The sequence below is a fragment of a genome, unplaced genomic scaffold (assembly GCF_019419815.1).
Source record: "Pyrus x bretschneideri cultivar Hongxiangsu unplaced genomic scaffold, Pyrus_bretschneideri_v1 Contig17, whole genome shotgun sequence".
Lineage (NCBI taxonomy): Eukaryota > Viridiplantae > Streptophyta > Magnoliopsida > Rosales > Rosaceae > Pyrus > Pyrus x bretschneideri.
Window position 1 is genome coordinate 3,494,231 of NW_025999468.1, and position 27,000 is coordinate 3,521,230.

The window sequence follows — 27,000 nt, forward strand, 5'->3', positions numbered from 1 at the left end:
GATTTAAGTTCTCACATTTCTCCTTAGACTATGGGTTTTTTCTTACCTTGGTTTTACTGTAGCAAGGTTTTGTGAATTTTACCGTTCATGCATTTCCTTCTGGTTTGTCTTGAAACTCACATTTGTTTATTAAGCCGACGACTTCATCAGCTGCTTTTTCATTATCAATGAAGATATAAAGCGACGACTACTTGAGTATTTACACACGCAAGGGAAGTGTTGTGACATAAATTCTAGTACAAGTGTGATTGTGTAAATCCTTAGTAGATTTGGTTTACTCTTTATGCTAGTGATTATTTCCTATTAGGATTTGTATTACTTGGAGATGAAGTTTCTCTCCCTCTTGATTTTACTATAAATAAAGGCACACGCAAAGGGAAATCAATATCCCTGAAATTCCTCAATTCTCTTTCTATCTATTCTTGTCGCACCCTCTGGAGAAAATAGGCCATAACAAATTTGAATTTTTTTTTCGCATCTTTTTTGGAAGCCCCGCCAATCAAAGAGAGAAAAATAAATGAAATTCCAAATTTAGTTGAATAATAACTGCATTCATTTTCCCACTTGCAAATAACGTATCTTCATCGTAGAAATTTATTAATTCTAAACATTCAATGTCTTAATCTTCATTCAAAGATTATCCTTGCGGAAAATTGTTCGAACCAGAGATCATTTAGTCGAATATATCGAATAAATGGACAGTTCACCATTAACATGTTACTTGGTACCCACGCTACTATTGATTTATTTAACACATTTGAAAAACTAAATGCTCTCTAGTTTCAATATATTTTTTTTTTTTTAGGGATGATCTTCAAATGACAACAGTTCCGAATATGAATTCTACGATGAAGATAGGGGAATGAGCTCATCAACAAAGTAAGAATCCAAAAATTATTCATTCTCTATTTTTCCCATATAAATGAAACTTGAAAAGAAGAAAATTTTCAGGCAAAAAGAGTTATACTACATTCACATTTTTCATTATTTGAACCAGCTTTTTAATAAAAATAGGGTCCACCAACACATGTGGATTTCATCTTTCTTAGAGAGGTGGTATGAATGTGATATAAAAAATATGGTAAGAATAACACTTTTAAGAAAAAATACAACTTAAATTAAAGGGGTAATATGCTAGAGAGAACTTTTAAACTAAATTTTATAAACTATATGACATGATTGTTGATGATTGTATTATTACTTAAGTGTTAATTAACATGCTTATTTCCTATTGGTGACACATCATATGATTTGTAAATTTAGTCTAAAAATTTAGTTTACATAGCAATTTAAGAGTAATGCTAGGGAGACTAAATTTGGAGACTAAAATTGTAAACTAAATGATATGTCATCAATAGAAATAAGCATGTCTATCAACGTTGAAGTAATAAACCAATCATCAACTAATCATTTAGTTTTCCAAATTTAATCTCCCTAATATTACTCTTAATTTAATGCACTTAATTCCACTCTCCATTTTCCCCACAAAAATACAAATACCTTATCTTCAAAAGAAGAAAAGCGCAGGCCACTGCAACTGCATCTGCATGCATGCTCTACGTTGCTGTTGCTGGAGAAACTTTACACGGGGCAATGGAAGAGGCTACATGTTTACACCTAATCCCGACAATTTCACTCCTCCATTTCTTATTCCCCCTATAAACACAGAAACCATCTCTGCTACTGTCCTACCATCCATCTCTTTGAGTTTTCTCTTCCGTTGCAAAATTTGTAGATTCCTTAATCTTCATGATGGGGTTCCTCCTCTCCATATTCTTTGTTTTTCTTACTGTAAGTGAGCTCTGAAGTTTTAATTTTCGATATGATTTTACTTTGATAAATCTCGTATTTAATTACTAATTACACTTTCTTTATATTGCTCTTAGACTCTTTACTAAGGATAGCTCAGATTTTGCATGCAGCTCACACTAGCGGGAAGCCATGCTGCTGCCTTACCTGTTCCACCACCTCAACTTTACTGGAACTCCGTCCTGCCAAACACACCAATGCCCAAATTTCTCAGCCAACTCGTCAAGCCCGGTTAGTACGACTCATATGTACTCATAGAGAGAGATCTTCCACCATTTTACATAATAATCTTCATCGTTGCGGTTTACATGAATTTTCATTTTCGGCCTTGCTTTGAACTTTCATAGTTCAATTTTGTTCGACTTTAGTATGTCAAGCAAGTTGGTATGCATTTCCATTCATTTTCGCGCACACCTTTTCGTTTGAAAATTTCAATCTTCGTAAATTTTTTTTCTTCTTAAAAAGAACTTAGGGTAAAGTTTGGAAAATGTCTGATTCCCTGCTAAAATATCTTAGTTGTTTTCGATTTATGTTTGAGAACATTTCTGCAGACTTCATTAGTGTTGGGAAAGGGGGAGTTATCCTTCACAACCAAGTTCAAAAGGATGGGAATTGGGTTTATCCAAAAGATGCAGATGAGAAGTACATTTTTGATTACGGAGGTACATATGAGAACGCTCCCTTTTTTTATGTTATTAACAAACGATATTATTTACACTAAAGGGGAGAAGATGAGCTTAGCCTCACAATGAGCTAGTAATAATGTAGTTTAAATTTGCCATTGGTGCGAACGCTCCATTTAAATGCTGAAATATTTGATACCTTTGAAAATGGTGTTGCAGAAGAATTCCCAGATGATGCCTCTGAAAATATAGTCGACCCAACCGGAACAATTTTCTTCTTGGAGAAGGACCTTCATCCTGGCACGACAATGAATTACCGCTTAGCAGGAAATTCTGCAATTACCACACCTTTCCTTTCCCGCAAAACTGTTGAGTCGATCCCCTTCGAATCAAGCAAACTGCCAGAAATTCTCAACAAATTCTCAGTGAAACCGGAGTCCACGGCAGCCAATCTGATTAACAGTACTATTCAAGAATGTGAACATCAAGTCGCGAGAAATGAAGCAAAACAGTGTGCCACCTCGTTAGAATCGATGATTGACTTTGCAACTGCCATATTAGGAAAAAATGTTCGAGCAATCGCGACGGAGGTGGAAAAAAATGGAGCTGCCCCGATACAGAAGTACACAATAACTCCTGGAGTGAAGGAGCTGGCAGGCAACAAATTCACGGTGTGCCATAAGGTGGCCTATGTGTATGCCGTCTTCTACTGCCATGCAATTGAAAAAACAAGGACTTATATGGTGCCTCTGCAAGGAGCTGATGGGACAAAAGCTAAAGCAGTGGCAGCCTGCCATGAAGACACATCTGGATGGGTTCCTAATCATTATGCCTTCAAGGAGCTCAAAGTTGAGCCAGGAACCGTTCCCATCTGCCATTTTCTTAAAGTCAAGGAAGTCACTTGGGTTCCAAACCAAAAACCTAATTGAGTTGAATCCGTCAATCGTTCTTGTACCTGATCCATCACTTAGCCCATACAAGTTCTGGGTTTTGTATGTACTCCAGTAATAAAAGTAACACCATATTACTGACCAGTTAGTTGTTTATGTCCGAGACTACTGATTTTTTTTTTTTTTCCTGAACAAACGATATTATCTACACTAAAAGGTGGAATAGTGAGGGAGTGAGCTATTTACATGGAAGTGTTCTAATTTTCGTATAACATTTGTAAATAAGGAAATTGGAAGAGCTAATTAATATGATGTGCAATTAAGAATTATATAATATGGACTGGTTATAATCTAAACATTATCTTATTTACGTCCTCAGGTCTACATGTCCCAATTATAATTATAGAGTATATATAAAATAAAATAGTTTAGGCTTGTTGAAAAGGAAAAATATATGAGTTTTGTTTATGTCCATCCACTAATCGGTGATGAATAGGTCATTGATAGCACAATTTTTGTTTTCCAGTCGAAAGCCCAATTCTTGAATTTGCCCAATTTCATATTTGAGTCAAATATGCAAATAAGAGCCCAACTAATTCATTTAAGCAACATGAATTGAATCAATTCATTTTGAGTTTCAAGCTTACTTAACTTTACAAATTTTCTAAGTCAAGAAACAACAAAAACCAAGCCCAATTAGATCCACGAACTTGTGTCTCACTATGAGTTCACATCTTTGATCCAAGCTCACAGAAGTTCACATCTTTGGTCCAAGCTCACAGAAGTTCACATCTTAGTCACCAAATAGAAGCTTGAAGTTTTCTTGTAAAACAAACCTTTAGTTTGGTTATTTTACGTCCATTTTGATTAAATCTAAAGTTTTAATTTACTTCCTTTACTGTAGAAAGGATGTTAAACTTGAACAAGTTGGACATCACTCCTCTCAATATTTTTGACACTAAAGTAGGCCCAAGATATCAAGATGCACCTCAAGGCGAGAAAGTTATTTGATGCCATCCTAGATGATGCTACCAATGAGTCCCATAAAGTTAAGGTCCTTATTTTCATTCGAAAGCACATGGCGAAGGCCCTGCAAACTAAATTTCTAACTGAGAAGGACCCGAAGTCCTTATGATAAGCTTGAGTAGACCGCTTTGATCCCCAGAAGCTGATTACTAAGTAAATTTGTTTTAAAAGTTAGACAGGTGTCTAAAGAGGAGATATTGGATCAAATTTCAAATGTCCGGATTTGTACAGCCCTGCCAATTAATTTCGGAATTTACCCTTAGTGGTAGACCAAAAATGTCATAGTTACCCTTTATGTTAATAATCGTTCTATCATTTCTTTCTTTGACGATTTTCCACTAAAATTTAATCTCATTTATTTTATGGTTGCATCTAACTTCTCGTTAGACTACTTATGTACCCTTTGGAGGGATCAAGCCATTCATAGTTCCCTAACATACCTCATGTTATTACAAAGTCTGATAAGAATTCCATCTCATATCAAAGCAAGCCATAATCACACCAAAAGACATCCAACAAAAGCATTAATTCAATTACCATTCATGTAATCCAATTATGTACACAAGTAATCAACCAATAAGATAAATGATAAGGTAACATTCCACAAAGTTTAGTATAATCAAACTCCAAAAATGTCTGTCGTATTTCCTCTACCTGGATTCCTAAGCATTGCTCTCAGTTACTAATACATGGATCCACCAACATGGCTAAATCCATTTTGACAATATAAGACATTACTAAATGCATGACATGAACTTAATCCTAGTCAAAGTACTTGGAATACTAATTTAACAGCCCCCAATTCATATGCCATTTTGGTTGATTTCATCATTACCAATACGTTTGAATGGAAATAATTCTGGACTATAAGTGATTATGTGTTTCAATAGGCGTAGTAAGTGTATCAATACATTAAGTCATTGAGCTTATAATAGTATAAGAAAATGGTTCTTTGAAACCCAATACATACCATATAAAGTGATTTAATAAACTCAATATCGATAAGTAAATTAGAATTAAAATTTAGAGAAGAACGAACATTGCAAAGGAGCAACCTCTTCTCCACAAAAACTGTAGAAAAGCTGTTTTAGTCAACCAAGATTAACCTGATTTTGAACACTCATAACTATACCGGTTGATGCAAACTTACATGAGTTTCGAGGCTTGTTTTGTGTACTTCAAAAGCATAGAAGATTTGTAGAAAAACGGGAGGTTTCTAAGTTGAAAGTTATGCAAGTTTCAAAATAGAGTCTCGAAACTGGAAACCCAGTATTTGCTGCTGTCTGGCAGCTTTGGGACTCAAGTTTGAATGTGATTCTGACATATCAATACTCAATGGAATTAAGTGAAATCAGGTGGGTTGTGATCATGGACATGTCTAGTTTTAAACCACATAATATTGGCTCAAAGGAAATCCATAAGGACATAGAAATCAAAAGCCAAAATAGGCTACTTGAAACATAGTTTTTCTGTGAAGATTTAATAATTTCCTGCAATTTAGAACCTATACTCTTATAATCCAAATTACATATTCAGAATGTTTCCACACAATTCAGAATTCATGTTTATAACTTCGATTTCATGTTTATACTCCACAATTAACAAGACTTGACCTTTTAATCCAAACCCTAGAACAAGATATTTGATCATAACACCCAATGTATAAAATTGAAAATAATAAGAAAGATTGATACAAAGCAGCTATGTAAGGAATAAAGAGAGATGGGAATCGTTACCTATGCTGCGTTCTACAAAAGCAATCATATTTCTGTTATGATTCAAACGACATGGTTGTACCCCTTTCTCTCAGTTTCCAGTAACATCTTAATTCCTTATTTCTCTTTGCTTCTCCTGGTGCCTTCTATATTTCCTTCGACTTCTCTCAAATATTCATACATAGTTTATATCCTTGTCCCCCTTTCTTTTTTCCGTTCTCTCCCCCCTTTTCTGCTTCCTTGTTTCGGGACAGTGGGATTCCTTGTAAGGCCATGTCCGACCGAGGGCTGACCAGAGGGCACGTTTTAGCCATCTGACCCTCTAAGATATTAATATTTTAATGAACAATATAGGGCCATAGAGCTCGTTTTGGCATTGTCACAAAAAACCGTCTTCAAACGAGGCCCAAAAGATCATAGGGTCAAACATAATTTATTATTTAAAAACTACAACTTAAATTCAAATCCAACAACTAAGTGACATCAACTAGTCATTGGTAGCTGACATCATGTTGACATCAGATAGCCGTTGGATTTGAAATTTTTTTTTTTTTTTTTTTTTTTTTGCTATAAATAGGGTGGATATTGGACTATAATTCACACAACTTTGAATTCAATCTCTTTCAATTCAATTTTGCAATGAATTCCAACTTTGAATCTTCTTCTAATTCCAACCGGGGGTCCTCATCCAATTCAAGAAAAACGGGCGCAAATGAGACGAGAAGATGAGGAGTCTGATGAAGAAGTTTAAGTAAGGCGCAACAAACAAAACAGAACAGCAACCATGGCTACGGTCATGGTGTGTCAGCCAACTGAGGGCCAACCTCAATGAGGTGGCTCTGTTGCTATTTGCTCTTACAAACCACGAAACAGGGCGATGATGCATGCCAATCTGATGAACAACTACTTCAACCCTAACTTGATGTACACAGAAGAGGATTTCAGATGTCGCTTCCAAATGAGGCGTCATGTCTTCGAGCGTTTACTTCGTGATGTCCAGTAGGTCAATCTATGCTTTCGACAAAAAGGGGACATAACAGGGCGCCCTGGTTTCTCACCTCATCAGAAGGTTACTGTTGCACTCTGAATGATGGCCTATGACTCTTCAGCTGATTCGATGGATGAAACCCATGGTATGTCTGAGTCTACATGCCTTGATACTCTTGAACAATTCTGTGACACAATTGTTCAGGTTTACAAAGATGAGTACCTTCGTGAGCCAAATCAAGAAGATCTGATTCGGCTCATTCGCAAAGATGAAGACTGTGGGTTTCCGGGCATGATAGGGTCATTAGACTGCATGCATTGGGATTGGAAGAACTGTCCCACCAGATGGCAAAGAGGCTTTAGCAGAAGGTCGAGAAAGCCAACTGTTGTGTTAGAGGAGGTTGCCTCATATGACATATGGATCTGGCATGCTTTCTTTGGAGTCCCTGGATCCTAAAATGACATTACAGTTCTTGGGCGTTTACCCCTCTTCAATCGCCTGACGGAAGGTCAAGCATCTCAACTTGACTACTACATCAACGGCCGTCAATATGGGGTATTACTTGGCAGATGGCATACACCCAAAGTGGGCGACACTTGTCCAAGCAATTCCAAACCCTAGGAATGACGCGGAAAAGTTGTTCACCTTACATCAAGAGGTATACCAGAAGATGTTGAGAGAGCTTTTGGTATTCTACAAGCACGGTGGAAGATCGTCAGTGAACCGGTAAAAGGGTGGAGTCGAGATAGTTTGGACTCCATCATGATGTCTTGCATCATATTACACAATATGATAGTGGAGGATGAGCCAGATGGGTATATTGATGGAGAGTCCGATGACGACCAAGAAGATCCAAATAGGTCAAGAAGGGCTCGTGCAAAAATATATGATGAGCCTAATTTGCCTTTCAATCCAAGAATTGGTAGTATCTCTATAAATAAGTACATGAGGTGCTATAGAATGATACATTTTCATGCCACAAACAAGTACCTACAACAGGATCTTGTTGCACATCGTTGGGGCAAAAGAAGCATGGAGTAGGCGTGTAAGTTTTATGTTGTTAAATGTTTTTAAAAATGTTGTTTAAGTTTCATGTTGTTAAATGTTATTTTAATGTTGTATAATTTTTATGTTGGTTAATGTTATTTAATGTTGTTTTATATTGTTTAATATTGTTTCATGTTACTTAATTTAATTTAATGTTGTATAATAGCTTAGGAAGTTATAGGAAAAAAATAGAATTAAAAAATATATAAAACAAATTTTGTAAAATAGGAGTTATAGGAAAAAAATAGAATTAAAAAAAATATGAAACAAATTTTGTGAAATAGAAGTTATGGGAAACAAATAGGAAACAAATTTTTAAAATAGAAGTTATAGGAAAAAAATAGAATTGAAAAAAAATATGAAACAAATTTTGTAAAATAGAAGTTATAGCAAAAAAATGGAATTAAAAAAAATGAAGTTATAGGAAAAAAAATGAAGTAAAAAAAAAAAAATTCAAAAATAACGGCTAGCTGACGTCAGCTAGTCGTTATAATCAAAATTTTCCATGTTATTTGTGTCGATTATAACCGACACTATTTCTTTTATTTATATCGGTTATAATTGATAGCAAAACTGATAGTATTAAAAAAAATTCCAGCCAGCCCTTTGGCCCTTTCAAATATCATGGGGCCCATGAGCCTTCTCGCCTAGCCCTCGGTTGGAGACGATTTTCGACCCTCTAGCCCTCTGTACCCTTCGGTTAGAGATGGCCTAAGTTGTAACCCCCCCTCCGCCAATGCCATCTCCCCACTTTTTTTTTTTCCTCTTTTCATCCCAGCCACACACGTGGCACATCTCTTTTCACGAATGGTTTTCACCTAGGCGCTCATAAGGTCGTCCTCTATCCAAATAAAGATAAAATATGTCCTCATCTAATTACGCTAAACCAACTAGGGCATTTTTATCTTTTTCTCTTATCGATAAATTTTATGACGTAAATTATAATAATTTCTAGTAACAAAATTCTAAAATTTCTCTAATCAAATTTTCATAATCATAAATCTATTTATTCTCGATTTACTCCACATATTTATACATTTTAAATTTTAAAGGTATTACAGGATTAATTAATTAGGTGGCTCAGGTTTGGTGGATATGGAGAGAATTCAGTTCCCTTATCATTATGTACTATGTGTACTCCCAATTTGGGGTCACTTTTTGAATGATGATGCCTGAACTACTTTATGTGCCAATTGATTACAAATTTACCACCACAAGCAGAAAGGGGACAATGATGGTGGAATTGGATCTGCTCCAGATCTTAGTGTCTGGAATCTAAAGATCAATTTATCTAGGCCACATAAATTGAATTCAACGGTCTCCATTGACTTATTTATTTGGCCTACCACACACAAACCAATAGTCATGATTTCTTTTACACACCAATCAACGGCTCTATAGATTTATCCTTAGGCTTCGGACACTAAAGTGCTGAGGGGGAACGGGGTGGGCTTATCCTTACAATAGGCTAGCAATAATATGGTTCAAATTCACCTTTGTCAATAATCGAACATAAGACCTCTCACTTACAAGTGAAGAGGAATATCACTAAACCGTAGTACTAACTACTAAGTGACTATTATATCGCCTTTTTTATAATTAATATGTTATCAATATTTGTAGTAAAATCATTTTTGTTTTTTAACAATATAAGAAGAGATGTTAAATTTGAATCTTTGATAAAAAAAAAAGAAAAGAAAAGAAAACTAATGAAAATGACTTGAAAATTTGAGTTTTAACATTAAAGACAAAATAAAAGGTAAATTAAATAGTATCATGATTGACTTTTTAATGTAAAAATATAATTTTTCATTAAAATGAACCGTACTAGAAATTTTTTATTAAAGTTCTTTATTAAAAAAAGGCACACAGTGGATTTTGCTTCATATCGTGGTGATGTGGTTTTACTTTTACGCTCACAAGGGCCCTTTTATTCGGGGTGGCATCAGCATCATGGGCAATCGCCAAAATCAGCGCAAACAATTATTTGTCTTCCAAAAGTTGCGCGGATTGGCGCCTTTAATTCGGAGTCATATTTGGCTCCTACAAAAGCTGTGGCTCAAATGCTCTCTCAACTCGACAAATACACTCATATAAACGTGGACTCTGTGGATTAGTACTTTGGTATAAATACATCGTTTACATAAAAAAGAATGTGTATTTTTTTGACAAACGATAGAATCTAAATTTTATTATAAAGAGAAAAATTTAAACACGAAACATTAATCAATTGAACTACAAACCACTTAAAAAAAAAATGTTTTCTTAAATGTTTGTTGTGTAAAAATACTTGTTTTCTTAAACGTGTATTTTTTATAGTTAAAAAAGAGACTTTTTTTCTTTTCTAAATATAATCTTGTAAGGAAAATAACGCTTTGTTGCAGTAGAACTGTGGGAAAAAATAATTATGTATATTCATTCTTGTAAGGGTTCGATTCTCACTAATTTTCATTCCCTTAATCACTAATTATTTAACCTACAAACCTTACCGGTTTACTACAATTAAATGTATAAATATACTGTATATGATGATATATGTCAACCAAATAAAGTGATTAGCCTAAATAATGTGGAGTCATTGTATAAAATTTTAACCAAATTTATCAATTAACTCAACTGGCCCTATCTTTCAAATGAAAACTAATGAAAATGGCTTGAAAACTTTGAGTTTCAACCAAAAATACAAAAATGTGTTATAAGTGCATAGTATCAGGAATGACTTTTTAGACTAAAAATATATTTTTTGTTAAAAGTGAACAGTAACAAAAATGTTTCGTTAAAACTCCAATCTTTCAAATGTTGCTTAGTTACATTCCAGTGCCGTCCGTACATGTTGGGCATCTTTCAATCTAGACAAGAATTGTATGCCCTCCCACTTTCGGTGCCCTCCCGTACCCTCCTGTTTTGTGTGGTCACGGTTAAGGCACATAAACATTTTTTTATAGAAATAATAAGATAAAAATAAATAGTAATATAAAATGTTGACGTGGCTTAACCGTAACTACACAAACAAAGAGCACGGGAAGGCCGACAATCCTTGTCCTTTCAATCTTATCCAGTTTGTCCGTACAGGTTAGTTGTGTTGGTGCCTGGTGTTCAAAGGCAGGTATGGGTGGGCTTGGATGCCTGAATGGATCAACCGCAGCATTACTTAAAAGAGAGATCTTTCGAAGCAGTTTTCTAAAAAATTTGCAAGATGATGCTAACAACTCTCTTACTTGAACTTTTCATCTTATATTATTGACTCTTCTTTTTATATGTAATGTTATTTGATGAACATAATCTGCATATTTGCTATAATCCATCACCGTTTAAAGATTAAATTAATTATGCTAAAAGTCAGTCAAATCAGATACCGTTTAACCGTTTGATTAACAATGTCCAAATGTTAAGAAATACAATTAGAGCAACAATGTGTTAAGTTATCCAGTTGGCCATGTCTTAAGGACGTGATCAAGGGGAAGTAAGGCCACGTGTCAGCACAATCGAAACCTTTTAAAAAAAAAAAACCGAGGGGAGCCCTGCACGTTTTTCCCTCCAACACGTTCGAAGGAAAGACTGACCAAGAATAGGTGTACGGAGGGCCCGTTCTCTTTGGGGTCCTGCTTGACCAACCACCACACCCACACCCACACCCCCCCTGCTTTCTTTCTCTCTCTGTTCTGTGTCTGTTCCTGTTGGTGACAACAACACGACAATTTCTCCCTCCCTCTGTCTCTAATCTGTCAGCAAAAACAAAATAAATTTAAAAGAAAAAGAAAGGGATCCCATCATCGCCTTTCTCTTTCCAATCCAACAACAACAACCCACGTTTCGATTTCTATACAAGGTACATTTTTTGTGATTTTTGGGAGTTGGGTTTTTTCTTATTTGAAAAATGGATTCTGGGTTTGATTGCTCGATGAGAAATGTTGTTGCTTTTGTGGGTTTGTGTTGAATTTGGTTTCTGGGTTTGATGGTTTGAATTACATTGTTGAGTTTTTTACCAATGTAGGAACCGGTTGGTGCTGATCCGTGTCGAATATGATTCTGTAACTCTGGAATCCATCAAAGGATGACTAACCGAATCACCAATGCGCCTCAGGTATATAAGTTTTGGTTTCATTACAAATGCTGCTTTCCTTTTTCTAATAGCTTTGATCTATATGTATCCACATAAATATTGCACATGCATTTTAATTGTTAGGCAAATTGAAAAGGAAATTTATCGGATTGTTTTGTGTTTCAGGGAGAAGGCGATGCTCCTCCTCCTCCGCCTCCTCCTCCCCCATCTGGTAGCCCTGGCCCACCTGAATCTCAGCCTTCTCGTGGTGGCAACACGGTAATGTCATTTTTATTCAATCATAACATCAGCGTGGATGAAAATGTTTACATTTATACTATCCCTGGTTCGCATTAACCTGTTATCGGTGTGCTCATCAAAATCTAATTTTCATTTTTATCATTCACCATTACTGTGATCGGCTCATATGGAAACTTAGTCCTGTGCTTGGCAGAACCTGTGATGTTACCTCGTGTGCATATATTTCTTGCAGCTAAAATTTCAAGGACAAAGTTTTGTAAAAAGGATTAACAACATATGATTGCAATGCCACAGAATTGTAGTTTTTATCTTGTTGCACAGTCTAAGCTTTTCAACTGACCATTCTAATAGACCTATACCATTTGTGAAAAGACAAGAGCATTCGAGACTAAGTGCTCGTGGATAATTTAGATGCAAGAGGGTGAAATAATATCCTATGCTATTCATTGTCGTGTAATATCTTTTTCTTTCTTTTTTTTTATCTCTTGGTTAACCAAAGTAAAACTATGCCCTCTGAAGTTAAGCTGTTTTGCAGATATTCAAGAGTGGACCGTTATTTATATCATCCAAAGGAATTGGGTGGACGTCCTGGAAGAAAAGATGGTTTATCCTAACTCGCACATCACTCGTTTTCTTCAGAAGTGATCCAGTAAGTAATTCTTTGTCCGGTAATAGTGTGTGCATGTGCTTGCATCTGTTCTTCTTGTAGACATTATTACTCTCTCTCTCTCTCTCTCTCTCTCTCTCTCCTTCCTAATGTTTCATTTACCATAATTCTACGTTGCCAGAGTGCTGCTCTAAAGGGGAGTGAAGTGAACTTGACCCTGGGTGGTATTGACCTCAACAATTCAGGCAGGTTGGCTTGTAATTCTGAATTGTATTTATCTGCTGTTCTGCTCTTGTATTACTGCTAACCTCGCGTCTTTTAATTGTACAATTTTTCTAGTGTGGTTGTCAAAGCAGACAAGAAACTCTTGACCGTGCTCTTTCCAGATGGCCGTGATGGACGAGCCTTCACACTTAAGGTGTGCTTTCCCTTTTATCCCTATTATTTCGCTTGGTTGAATTTTTAGATTTACAACTACTTTTTTATAAATAAGAAAGTTAATTTGCGCAAGTCACAACAGTTTCTACTGATAACATCCACATAAAAGAATATATTCAACTGACTCGGAAAACAAATTCCTCACATAAATCTGTTCGCTTATGGATAAAGATTTTCTGTCAGTAAAATCTTCTGTGTTCAAAGTCCTGTATTCTATGCATGATAAAATTGTCATCCTATAAGGATGATGATTAATTGTTTCGATGATAATCTGAGTACATTTTTTTCCATATTCCTTTTAAAGAAGGTAAATGTTTGTTGATTATTTGACTTTAGGTCTTATTTGGTGTTATCATATCCTATCATAACCACATTTCAAGCTTGTTGGGACACTACATTAGTTGTGTGGCCAAGTTAGGACTTCAAGGAGGCACTACTTGTTGGGGACACAGCATTGTGGGGCTGAATTCCTTTAACCATTTCATAGAAGTTCATTGAGATATTCTTTTGTAAAGAAAAATGCATAACACTCTATTTTTGTGGAAAACGTTGAGAAGTTGGTTAAAAAAAGTTGACTTGTGAAATCCTTTTGGCCAAAAGTTAGGTATGGAGGTGAAGTTGATCTTGCTATCTTCTGCTGATTTGTTGTGTATTACCTCTTCTGCAGGCTGAAACATTGGAAGATTTACATGAGTGGAAGACTGCACTTGAAAATGCGTTGGCGCAAGCCCCAAGTGGTGGTGGTCATGCTATGGGGCAAAATGGAACGTTAGGGAATGATAAGACTGAGGCTGTTGATGGTTCTGCGGACCAGTGTATGCTCTTCTTATAGTGACTCTCCTTACATACCGTTTACTACTGCACATGTTTATGCCATCTGGTGTACATTTTTCTTTCAGCTGTTTGCATAGTCTCATTGAACCAGTATTTGGTGTTAAATCGTACATTACCTGACAGTCTATTATATCAACTTTATGTGGTATACCAGAAATGAAATTTCGTACGTTTTAAGAAAAATGGAGAAAACTTCAAGTATATTTATTTAACTTAGAGTTCAAGCGCAAACAATATGGTAAGATAGCAAAAGTAGTCAAGTATTGAAATAACTTCAAGCCACTATACAAATTCAATTAGACAGCTGAATACAAAGAGTCGACTTGTGTTTTTATATGTAGAATGTTTTGCCACATGATATTTAGTGTTGTGGTACTCAGTCTGCATCATGGCTACCCAACCGAGTATAAAATCCTGTCAGATTGTTTAGCTAGTATCTTCAGATACGGATTTTCTTACGATCGGGCCTTGCATTGGATTTTTTTTTAAAACTTTTTCTTGCTATCCTTGTACCACCTCACTGAAATATTGTTGTTGTCTGTATTTCTTTTACAGCAAAGGATAAGAAGCCAGTGAAATCTACAGTCGTTGGAGTGCCTGTTCTACTGGCCTTGGAAGATGTTGATGGAGCTCCATCTTTCTTGGAAAAAGCCTTTAGGTTCGTAGAAGAATATGGTGGGTTCTCCATATCTCACTATCAGATGTCATTTCAACTTACCTTGGTGGTTTAATAACATACATATATACAGTCGAGTGCACCGACCCCCAGTTCTTGTAGTATATTGAACATTGTTAATGCCTGCACCGTCTGAGAAGCCTTAATTGGAAGCTAGTCTTTTGATTTGGATGTATTCTTTTAATGCATATCCGTTGCATATGATAGGTATTAATGTCTAAGACCTAATAATTTTACATACTTATACTGAAGGCTCTTAAGGGGAAGCTGTCAACTGATGGTACTTGTAATTTGACTATGAGCAATCTTAAGTCTGTGTGACCTCGGCCATCACTGGTTTCGAAATAGATTAATTTCTTTTCTTGTTTGAAATATGTGTCTGATCATTTGATATAATTAGGAGTCAAAGTAGAAGGGATCTTACGACAAGCTGCAGATGTTGAAGATGTTCAAAGTAGAATAAGAGAGTATGAACAGGGTTAGTGTTTCTTTCCCTTTTAATAATATTTGGTGTTTATCAACATTTTTTTTTTAAGTTATACATTTATTGTTCAATGGAGCTGTTATGAACTATATACATACATACATACATACATACATTCATACGTATATATATATATATACACACACACCATTTATATATACTGTCCCTTCTATTGAAGGATCCCTCAAATAAGGTTATGGATTATATATCTTCGTATTTTTTTCAACAATCCAAACTGTATATTTTTATTCAGGATTGGCTGTTTTAATTGAAACTCTAGAATCTAAATTCAATTTATCACTTGTGGTTTGTGGAGTTGTATTAGTGGAAAAAAATTCTAAATAATGATCCTTTTTGATATCTGAGATATTTTTGGGTTGTGTTTTTATGCATCAGGGAAAACTGAGTTTTCTCCTCAGGAGGACGCACATGTTATTGCTGATTGTGTCAAGGTACCTATTTTTCTCAATTAAATGTTGATTTCTTCGTGTAGATTATAGAATGTTCTGAAGGTTATATATTTTCTTTCTTGATGCAAATTTCCAGTATGTCCTCCGGGAGTTGCCATCTCCCCCTGTCCCTGCATCTTGCTGTAATGCACTGTTAGAAGCCTTTCGTAAATCTGGTATGGTACATTTGATTTAAACTATATCATCTGTTACTTTGTACTTTTTCGATTAGTTATGATATTTATTGTGTCGTAAAGTCTGGCTAAGAAACTCTCACATAGAACTGCTAATTCTTTTAACAGTCTCTTAATATCATTTTATAATATGCATCAGTCTTGTCATTCATATTAGGGCCAACCCAAATGAAGCCTCATTTAGCCTAGCTACATTCTTTCTTGGCCTGAAGTCAATCATTAGAGTTTCTATATTCTAACAAGGAAAACAAAGAAAAGAGTAATCGAGCTTCAAGATGTTGGCTCAAAACCCAGGTTACTAAATGGCAATAACGGGGATGGGAGGTTTCCTGGATCTTTTTTGTTTATGTTTTTTGAAATTGGAGTGGAAAGAAAATTATTTGAAGCATAGTGGTTGGAAACTAATACTATAAAGCTCAGTTCGGTATTTTGTTATTACTAAATCTTACTTGCTCAGGGAATGTCCATTTTCCCACGTCTCAAAGTTATAGACAGATCTTTTTCTAGTTAGACTTGTGTCAAGAACCATCCCTTCCTATTTGGTTGTCGTGTCAGATAGAGAACGATAAATTGGAGTTTGTTGTTTACACAAAAGTTCCCGGAGTTTGACTTATGCCTAAATGTCAATGGGTGTTTCCTGAGAGGGGAAGTTTTATATTGTCAAGCGCTTCAATTTGGCCTTTGGGTCTATGTGTGTCTGTCTTCTACGCAACATTTGAGTGTTAAATTAATGTTACTGTTGTTCTAATTCCTTAATACAAATTTCCCAATGATTAGTTAATGATCGTGGTGGTAGAGTCAATGCTATGCGCACGACAATATGTGATACATTCCCAGAGCCAAATCGCCGTTTACTGCAAAGGTTAGTTTTATGTTACTTCGTTATCTGAGTTTTGGTTTAGTTCCGTTTTGTGTACGAGTGTGTTTTGCACATGCAGTTGAGTATCTAACGCTAGGATATCTTCTTTTTTTTCCGTGTTTGATTGAATAGATTATTGCTTTCGTTTGTTAATTATTTGACATTTAGATTGTTTTCCTCGTTTCTTTAAGTATCAAGCGCCTCCTGTAAAGAAGTTTTAACATGCTTGTGCAGTGCGAATTATAGTGCTAGAGAAGGTTACTAGAAATAATTTTCTTTTAGCGAGACTCCTTAGCTGTAGTTAAGCCATTTGCTTGCATAAACTTCAGTTATCTCCTACTTGGACACCAGTTTTGGGAGATTTCCTTTTTGTTCCCTGCGTTATCTCTCTTTCTTTACTATCTTGCATTCACATAATGCCCGGTTATACTTTGTCAAAATTTAATTTGTATCCTTTTCCGGTTCAGAATTCTTTTGATGATGCAAAGTGTGGCTGCTCAGAAAGCTGTGAACCGAATGAGCTGCTCTGCTGTGGCAGCTTGTATGGCTCCTTTACTTCTTCGTCCACTCTTAGCTGGGGATTGTGAAGTTGACAATGATTTTGATGTGGGGGGTGATGGTTCTGTTCAACTATTGCAAGCTGCTGCTGCCGCTAATCATGCTCAAGCAATTGTTATAACTTTGTTGGAGGAGTATAATCACATATTTGGGGTACACTCGAACAATCCTTTTACCTTTTACCATTACTTTAACGATAACACTTTCTACTTTGTGCTGGTTTTGAGCTGCGAGTATATTCTATTCAGTGTTGTTTTTCATAGAAGTTTATCGACTAGCTCACTCTAGAATTATTTCACATCAATAGTTTGGACTCCGGATTTCTGTTTAGTTATGATGTTGAGAATATTTCATAATTAGGAAGTTGAACCGAGTTGGTTCTTTCTCCATGTATTTGCAGGAAGGTGGTCCCTTGTCCCCGGAACTATACAGTGACACAGAAGATAGTGAAAGTGAGACTGAGGGGGCAACTGATGATGATGATGATTACTATGAAGATGATGAAACTGATGCAGGAACAGAGGATGAAGATGTTGAAAGTGTTTCTGATGGAGATGGAACATTTAGTGAGAGTGGTGAATCTGAAGACAATGATCTGCATGATAATAAGGCTTGTTACATATTTAGTCCTTCAATATATTTTAGTGCCAGACCTTGTGGTTGAGATTTGGTGCTTTCAAGTTGGTTAAATTATTAGTGCCAGACATTAGCGTTAGCATTCTGCTTTTTGTTCTTGTCTTACTGTTTGTTCCTAGTCTGTTGCCAGAAAAACTTGGAGATTCGTGTATAACATATTCACTCTTTGCAGGATGGTGACGGTTTAAGACCAGGCATGAAGTCTCCTCATGGAGGCAACGATGGTAAAGCTCACAAGAAGTTGTCATCAAGCTCAACTAAAATATTGCAGCCTCAACCTGCTTTAGAGAGCAGTGAGAATAAACTGAGTTCAAGCAAAACTAATGCGCCAGAGCAGGCTAGTGAGTCTGCCGTAGTAGAAGAGGTTTCTAGAGAAATAAGTTCACGGCAACAGCCACCCGATCATGTTCTTCCATCCCCATCTATTCAAAAATCTTCATCTATATCCAATGGATCTGGGCATGTTAGGAATCGTACTGGTTGGGGACGTATGGCTGTAAGTCTATGTTTACTGGACTGGTGATACAGTCTTTTGCTTATTTGGCCTTTCATCATTATCTATACCTTCCTAGATTATGTTATCTGGGAAGGGACTTGCAATTTTCCCATAAACCGTCTCCAATTCAGAGAGTTTTTGTTAATTGAGTTTCGTTTTTTCCTTTGGCGGGTGGGGGGATTTCTGGTTCAGGCAAGGAAGAACCTTTCCATGGAATCCATTGATTACAGCCTTGCGGAAGAGTAAGTGATGCAAATTCCATCTCTGAAGAGTTTCTTTCCCTCATAGAGATTTGCCTATAATCTTTTTCATTGTCAGTGGATGCCCTGCATTGCACACTTCATACATACAGGCTCACGCGTGCACGCACATGAGCATGCATCAGTAGTACATTTTTTCCAAAGTGTGTCAGTGTTTTACTTTCTCAAGATGATCCATTAGTGTTAACATTTAGGATGCAGTGAACTTCTAATTTTTGAAGCTTCTCTTCGCGTCATTGGTTTTGTTCTAACATCTAATTTTTCCTCCTGTATAAAGGGCTGAAATCCAGAATCTCGAGAGGACTAAATCTGAGTTAGAAAACAGAATTGCAGAAGAGGTATCTCACTATCCAATTACACCGTATCAAGTTGTTTGGAATTGTTAAGTTAGTTGTCAGTTTCCTTTACAGGTTGAAGGGAATGCTGCTCTACAAGCAAGTCTGGAGAGAGAGAAGACGGCCTTGCGTGAGCGTCGCCTAGCTCTCAAGCAAGATGTAAATTCCATACTGAGAGAACAATTTTTCTTATTTATCTAAACACGCTTCTGCATCCGTAGAATATAATGCTAGTTCGATTATTATTAATGGTTATTAAGTGATTAACCAAGATGAATGAAGTTAATACTGATATTGGGCATTAAACGTCCTTGTAGGTGGCGAGACTACAGGAACAGTTACAGAAGGAGAAGGATTTAACAGCAGCTCTTGAAGCAGGACTAAAAATGTCGGGGGGACGTGTGCCCAATTTAGCCACAGTTGATGAAAAAGTTAGTATTGTGCCCTTAAATTGTTATGGCATAAGAGCTTTTATCATGCAACAAAATATTAACTTGCATATGTGCTATATAGACAAGGGCAGATCTTATTGAAATAGCTCAGGCAGAAGAGAATGTTTCCAACTTGAAGAAGAAGGTTGATGATCTAGGCGTGCAGCTTAATCAACAACGTGAAAGAAACCGTGGCTCTATGTCTGATGCTTCCATTCCATCCCGAAATAGTGGTGATCATCAAGCAAAACAGTGAGATCTTTTGTTATTTCATGATGCTTTCTTGTTAGATCATTCTTCTATGTTTGTCAAAGAGAGTTCGTGATATGTGGTTATAACAATTAATGCTTACAAGTCTTCGAATGCAAGTTACATGAATGCAGACATAGTTTTCCTGTGATGACTCAATGGCACTTTCTTTGTCCCCTTTTCTGTCATTTTTAGGCACACAACAGATAGACAGAAGGACAGTGAAAACATAGTCCCTTCCCATTTCGAATCGTCAAGAAGCAAGGTACATTTATTTTGACATTTGAGATATCGACATGAATAGATGTCGTGGTTAACTTATTTTTTGTATTATTTTGGTCTTGCAACCGGTCCAATTATGTTTTAGCTAAACTGAGCCTTTAGAAGCAGATATGGGCGTAGTCACATTGGCTAGAGCAGATGTGTTCCCACCTATGCACCCGAGTCCGAATTTCCTCTCTTCACTTTAAATGAGTTCAAAGTAGAATAGAAAAGGAAATTAAGCCTTTATAAAACTTGTAGGATGAACTTAGCGAGCAGTTTGTGCTAAAGTGGATTCGTTAAAGGAATAACTATGTTTGAACTAATATTAGGGTATGTTCAACAGGATACTCATCAAGATGGAACGGAAAATGTGAATGGAAAGAAAACAGATGCAGCAAACAAAAGCAACTCTCGGTCTGTTGCGCCGCCAGTTGATTCTTCTGCAGTAGAGACAGTGGTAGCCAAGCCTACAGCTTCAACCAACTCCAAGAAAGGCGGTGGGGTTGAGGTAAGATCGGTCATATTAGTTCTGGTTCAATAAAATTTTAACCAGATTACCATTAAAATGAAGATTCGCTTTCCACATTGCACATATGCATTCTGTCTTTCGTTTTGATGATGTCGATTACTATTATGGATTGCAACTTGGAATAATGGGGGGAGGATTACAACGCGGATTGAAAGGACTAGAAAACGTCTATGTTTCTACTTGTTGCTTTGTATTTTTACTAATGCTTGCTTGCTGAGCTGATTTATTTGTGTGATTAGATAGAAGGGTAGAAATAGTTACATACCTCTTTGTCTGTGGCATAACAGGGAGGTAATTCCGCAACTTCAGCAATAACAAAGTTGACATCACGACTGAATTTATTGAAGGAGCGGCGGAGCCAAATAGCAAATGAGATTCAAGGCCGCGGTCCTGCTCAAAGTTTGGATAAAAGTCAGTCGCTCCAATACGACAAGAGTTATGAAACCTCGGAAAAGCCAGAGAAACTTAGGAAGGCGGAGAGTCATTCAGAGAGAGGAGGAAAGAGATCAGAAAGCCAACAGCAGCAGCATAACCTGGGCAGAGGAAAATCAGAAAGCCATTTATCTGTATCCGTGGAGAAGGGTCGACTTGTAGAGGGTAGTAAACTGAAAACTTCTCCGAGGACGGACAGCAGATGATAACAAAAGTTTATTTGTTCCGTGAAGGACGAGAGGGATGTGTGTACAGATGAAGCATTTCCTTGTTGTAAAACTGATTTATTTGCAACCCCAAACTGTTCATTTATGCTGGCAGGCACACCCAAATTGCTCAGTTATTTGCGGGCGTTGCATCTGTATGGATGAATGAATATGCAATTTTTGTTCCAGTTGCTTAGGATATATGCTCATAAATTTTGAACACAAGTTGAAGTTTCTGGGTCTCAGTGTTGAACTTGATATCAAATGATTTTACAAAGTAAGTTCGTTATCCATATTCCAAAAAAGTCATCATGCAATCGCCCATTGCTGAAATATCGTCATGACTCATATTAGGGTGAGAGGAGAGAGTTCGAAACTATTACAATAATTTAGAGAGAGAGTTTCAAACCCAGAACACCAGATAGGACCTTAACATCCAATCTATATATTGGAACTATTTTTTTTTTAATATTGGAACTATTTTAACATCATATATAAGTGAAACTTCAATAAAAAAAAATAAAATTTAGACCTGTGAAATTACATTATTAGTTATTACCCATCATTTTTGTTTGTGTGTTAGAAAACTAATTAATCGTTTCCCCCTCATTTGATTGATAAAGAAGATTTCATTAATTAATAAAGATAATTCTCATAGTCGAAAAAGGAAAAATAATAATAATATTCATGGTGATTATTTTTCATCATCGTCATTGGTCGGATCCCAACTCTCAATAGTCCTTGAGCACCTTCCTGATCTGCTCAAGCGTCACAAACAGCACCACAGTGAATGGCCCCTGCCTCGAAATCGTAGGGATGAAGCCCTTGTAAAGGGCCATGGGCCCCTCCGCCCTCACAGTCTTTAGGGCACAGTCCAGGGCCCCAGTGTACGGCGGGTCCCGCCCGGCTTCCACCTTCATGTTCATAACCCTAGTCTTAATCACGTCGATCGGATTCGAGGCCACGGAGGCCACAAACCCCGCCGCGAAACTCGCGGTCACGTGCGTCCCGAGGCCGTCCTTCATCAAGTGCCTATCGAGAATGGCCTCCTTGAACTGGTCGTACGACGCCAGCTGCGACGCCGTCACGATCATCGCGCGGTTTACCGTAAGGCTGGACCCGCGCCACAGGCTAAGAACCCCTTCGCTCCTCGCCATCTTCGTAATCGCGTCGATCACGTTCTTGTAGTCACGGCCGCCAGCCTGCATCCGGACCATGGCCACGTCGGCGGGGTTTCCGACGGCAGCACCAACTCCACCGGCGACGAGTCCGGCAAGAATTTTTCGGGGCAGGGGCAGGTTCCCGGAGTTCGAGTCTGCCCATCTGACTTTCAAAATTTCGTAAAGGCCCATTCGGGTGGTGGAGTAGAGAGTCTGGCGGAGGACGGTGGCGGAGACTCCAGAGAACAACGCCTTAACGCCTTCGGTCTGAAAAATTTTGACTCCGACCGAGATTGGACCGGCACGTGCGGCGGCGGCCGGCGGAGGCGGGGCAACCAGGGTGGCAGAATGGGAATGAAAAGCAAAAGCAGGGCGGAGATTGTGGATGCGCTGGGGGGCGGCGGCCCGGGCGGGGTTGTTCTCGCCCTGGAGCTGCATACGGACCTTGATAAGATCCAGCGGGTGGGTGGAGCAGCCGGCGACAATGGAAGCGACGCCTCCCTCGACAAATCCTTTGATACCCATTTGCTCAAATAAATCAAAGGTCGAATCTTGGGGGGTTTTTTCCCTTTTTTTGGGATCGTCCGTTAGAAAAAGAATGAAAGAATTGAAAAAATTGGATCAAAACTAAATTGGGGGGAAAGGGGTTTTCAGGAGGACCAATTAGGGTTCATGTCACTGGTGATCAAGAGGTGGGAGTGGAGGGCAAAGGCAATGGACGAGGAGTGAGGGACGTTGGGCCTCTGAGACATATGCTGTATGTATCTGCCAATGTACTGTGTTCGAATGGTTGAGTTGGAGGCTGAGGGAGTAGAGGCTGTACTTATATAGTGGGAATTGGAGAGTAGCAACAACTGCGAGGAAAGAAAGTGGGAAGGAGGGGGCAACGAGGATGCGAGATGCGCCGCGGGCCGCGCCTAGTAAACATTGGTGAGAGTCATACGACGCGGTTATAGGTTGATTGATTGCTGGGACCCTTTGCCTTAGATCTAGCGGCCTCTAATTTTCCGCTTATTATCTTAATACCCCCACAATGATAGGGACTTACCCGCTGAGCTACAACCGTCTAGAGCAATTTTACAGCTTAATTGCTCCGACTTTTCCTCATACGCTGTCTCCTTCCCTCGACTTTGTCTATTGACTCGTTAATTTTGTACTATGGGATACTCGATTTTTCGTTCGTATGTTATTAATATTTGGTATATTGGTACCGTTCATTTAATCTATATATAAATTGTGGTTACTTATTGTTCGATTTTAATGCAATAGTATGTGGTTTAAACTTTTGTTGTACTTTGTCCTCAGCCGTTGAATTAAGATAGAATAGTGGGTGATCAAAATCAATGTTTGAAATATTCTGGATATCCAAAAATTTAGTAAACAATATGGAAAGAGGGGGAACTTTACCCCCATATCCACGATATTTTCAAAAAATATCTACTGTTTACAGACAATTTGCAAAAAGTTTTCAGGAAATATCCATGAGCCTATGCGTTCTTTATTTTTTTTAATTTCTTTCTTTATGGTATTAGTTTACTTCAATAAAACTTGTGCAGCTTTCATGACGAAAATTTCAATTAAATTATGTATAATTTATTCTTTCTAGTGAAATGCTTTGTTTTATTACTTGTCATTATAAGCAAGTTTTTCTTCTCACATATCACATACTTATTGTTTACACAGTATATAATCATTAATTTTTTTATTCATACGTGTGTTGTGGCTTCATATGACATTCCTTAAAAAATAATTTTAAATATCTGTGGTTTTGAGCAAATTTCCATAATTTCCATCGAAGACAATCGATATCGATATCGATATACAATATATCCATTGATATTTCCACAAATCTACCTATCGATATTTCCACCGATATTTTAAACACTGATCACAATTTCTATGGAGCCTGGAGTCTAGGAGAACAAGACTCTTGATATATTATTTCAATATCATGAATACTACATTTGCGTTACCTCTCTAATAAAAATGAAGGCCCGCCAATACAGATAGGTCGTCATGCCAATTGGAGAGGTAGTGTAAATGTAATATAGAAAATGTAGGTTTTTTTTTTTTTTAGTACATTATATTTTTACACTAAGGGCAGGAGGAGTTCGGCTAAGCCACACAATGGGCAGCCTAGACATCCCACTTCCAAGTGAAGAGGAATACCACCAAACCGTAGTTCTGAATAAGGGTGCAACTCGGGCGGGTTGGGCGAGTTGAAAGGTCAACCTTATCCTAACCCAACTTTTACAATTAGGGATCGGGTTTGGGTTGGGTTTTAATCGGATTCATTTGGGTTCAGGTTTAATTGGGTTCGGGTTTACTTGGGTTGGGTTCGGGTTGCCCAACTTTTTCAAGTTTTAATCGAGTTCATGCAAAGTTTGAATTAAAATACAAGAAATACCAAAGCAAGTACCCAACTCAAGTCTTTTCCTTTGAAAGTCAATATAATAGGAATTCCTATTAAATATGAAAATTGTTATTAGCACTCCTAAAATCTCATTTGACACTCCAAACTTTATATAATTAGAAAGAAAAATATACTTGTGAGAAGTGTAGAATGAGATTTTTAGAGTAATAATAACAGTTTCCTTAAATATAGAACAAAACAAAATAGTTACATGCTAGCATGCTGCTGATCTCACTTCAGCCTTTGTGATTCCATACATATCTTATTTTCTCTGTACTGGTGATGTGTGCTTATACTTGGTTCTGAATTTTGTACCTTGTCACGGCTAACGGTTGTAAGAACATGACAAACGTTCCTCGGGAAATATGGGAGATTGAAGCAGTAATGGCAGGGGCGCCATGGCCACTTGATAAATGACTTTGATGTGCTCTCCAAGAGCTTTGAATTCTGCAATTTATCACAGAAAGAAGAAGAAGATACTTATATATGATATATAATCACAGAAGCACATAATAATTGATATGGGCTATTGTCGGGTTTGGTTAATCGGATTGGATTGGATTCGGAATGGACAGACAAATGATCAACCCAATCAATGAACGAGTTCAAATTGAATTGGGTTCGGACGGGTTATAACTAAAAAAAAAAAAAAATCTATTTGTTTAAGTTTAAAATCAAGTTGGACATGGACGGGTTCGGATGGTCCAACCAAGTTGCACCTGAGTAGCTAGAAAATGTAGTTGGCGTGACAAAAATATTGACAATGAAGAGATGTGAGATAGAGAGAGAAAGTCTTGGTAGAGTGATAGTATTGCAAAATTGGGGGGGTATATTGATTGATAATTTCCACAGGGTTGTTGGGGCATTTAGTTACTTAAGCCCTAACTTTCTTCTCTTAAAGGAATTTTATTGGGTATCTAATAAGCCGGCTTGACTTCCAAGCATGGCAACGCGTCAAACCAAACGTTAACCCTATGGCAGCCGTCAGGAGTAAGTCTGTCCCAGCAACCTTTTAGGGCTCGGTCTTTCAACCTCTGACAATTTCACTCGTTATTTTTAATTTCAAAACTCAGAATACTCCTCGTCTTCTGGACGAGTTTTCAAAGCATCTACCCGCCGCGATAGACTCGTAGTAATTGAAACCACGTAATATTGCGTATTATATTATGCGTACATATATATTTTAAAGAATTATAAGTATGTCGACCCAACTTCGATTCATTTTTCATTTTCTCACTTTACTATTTTCAAGTATTATATAGGAAGGTTCGACAAAAAAAGAAGTATTATATAGGAAGATATTACCTTCAAGTATCATGAATTTTGCACTTTATTACTTTTAGTTTTTCTCGTCTCAGTTTCATATCTAAACTTTGATTTTCTGACACTTTAATACTTATGTTGGGCTTTCCGTCAAGTTATTCCTTAAGTGATGTCATGACATAATTTTTGGTCCACCATGTCTTCCAAGAATTAGCGCTCAGACACCATGGCTTGAATTTACAAGAGAATCTCTCATTTAAATGGCAAATATGGTCGGCCAACGTTATGTCACGTCATCATTTAGTGGAGAATTTGACGGAAAGCCTAATGAAAGTATTAAAGTGTCAGAAAAAAATAAAGTTTAGGTATGAAACTATGACGAAAAGAACTAAAAATAGTAAAGTGAGAATTTCACAATACTTGATGGAAGTGAATGAGAATTTCCCAATAAAAAAAAGTCCCCCTTCACAGATAATGGTTTATTGCGGTAGTGGAAAATAATCATGTTTAAGCACCTTTATGCGGGTTCAATCGTCATCCATCCCATTTTCTACTAACGTTATCGTTTGTCAAAAGAAAAAAGTCTTCCTTCAAAATCTCAACCTTGTAAAAAGCCAATCAAATTGGAGACATTTAATTAGTTTGAATTTCATGACGGTTATTTCAATTTTCATTCATAACATATCGTATTCAATTTTTGTAAGAACACATCATAATCTTTTTAGTCAGAATCAAATGAATGCAAGTATGATCCTTTAATTGAATGATTCAAATAGTGAGATTGTAGCCTCATATATTACTGTTTAATTTACTGTTTGAAGGATTG

General features: G+C 37.0%; 3 protein-coding genes across 4 annotated transcripts; 2 read left to right on the forward strand and 1 right to left on the reverse strand.

Annotated features, from left to right (window-relative positions):
* Window positions 1-1,752: 1,752 nt before the first annotated feature.
* LOC125476084 (BURP domain-containing protein 3-like) lies at window positions 1,753-3,993 on the forward strand. The gene is made up of 4 exons (XM_048581817.1): window positions 1,753-1,791; window positions 1,923-2,040; window positions 2,361-2,451; window positions 2,578-3,993. Exons 1-4 carry the CDS (start codon window positions 1,753-1,755, stop codon window positions 3,359-3,361), a joined length of 1,032 nt encoding a protein of 343 aa, XP_048437774.1. The 3' UTR covers window positions 3,362-3,993.
* Window positions 3,994-11,737: 7,744 nt separating this feature from the next.
* Window positions 11,738-21,574, forward strand: LOC125475955 (rho GTPase-activating protein REN1-like). 2 transcript variants are annotated; one of them, XM_048581438.1, is made up of 23 exons: window positions 11,738-11,927; window positions 12,093-12,182; window positions 12,327-12,419; window positions 12,937-13,050; window positions 13,190-13,257; window positions 13,348-13,426; window positions 14,114-14,261; window positions 14,836-14,955; window positions 15,357-15,434; window positions 15,837-15,892; window positions 15,987-16,065; window positions 16,861-16,945; window positions 17,410-17,653; window positions 17,901-18,110; window positions 18,309-18,632; window positions 18,825-18,874; window positions 19,170-19,230; window positions 19,303-19,386; window positions 19,545-19,658; window positions 19,741-19,910; window positions 20,103-20,172; window positions 20,515-20,679; window positions 20,988-21,574. In XM_048581438.1, exons 2-23 carry the CDS (start codon window positions 12,153-12,155, stop codon window positions 21,336-21,338), a joined length of 2,793 nt encoding a protein of 930 aa, XP_048437395.1. In that variant the 5' UTR covers window positions 11,738-11,927; window positions 12,093-12,152; the 3' UTR covers window positions 21,339-21,574. The 2 variants fall into 2 exon arrangements, with proteins under 2 accessions (XP_048437395.1, XP_048437396.1); XM_048581439.1 differs by lacking the exon at window positions 11,738-11,927 and having other exon boundaries at window positions 11,944-12,182.
* A 373-nt stretch (window positions 21,575-21,947) lies between these two features.
* On the reverse strand, window positions 21,948-23,381 carry LOC103934535 (mitochondrial uncoupling protein 5-like). The gene has a single exon (XM_009344285.3). The coding sequence runs from the start codon at window positions 23,021-23,023 to the stop codon at window positions 22,070-22,072; it is 954 nt and encodes a 317-aa protein (XP_009342560.2). The 5' UTR covers window positions 23,024-23,381; the 3' UTR covers window positions 21,948-22,069.
* Window positions 23,382-27,000: the final 3,619 nt, after the last annotated feature.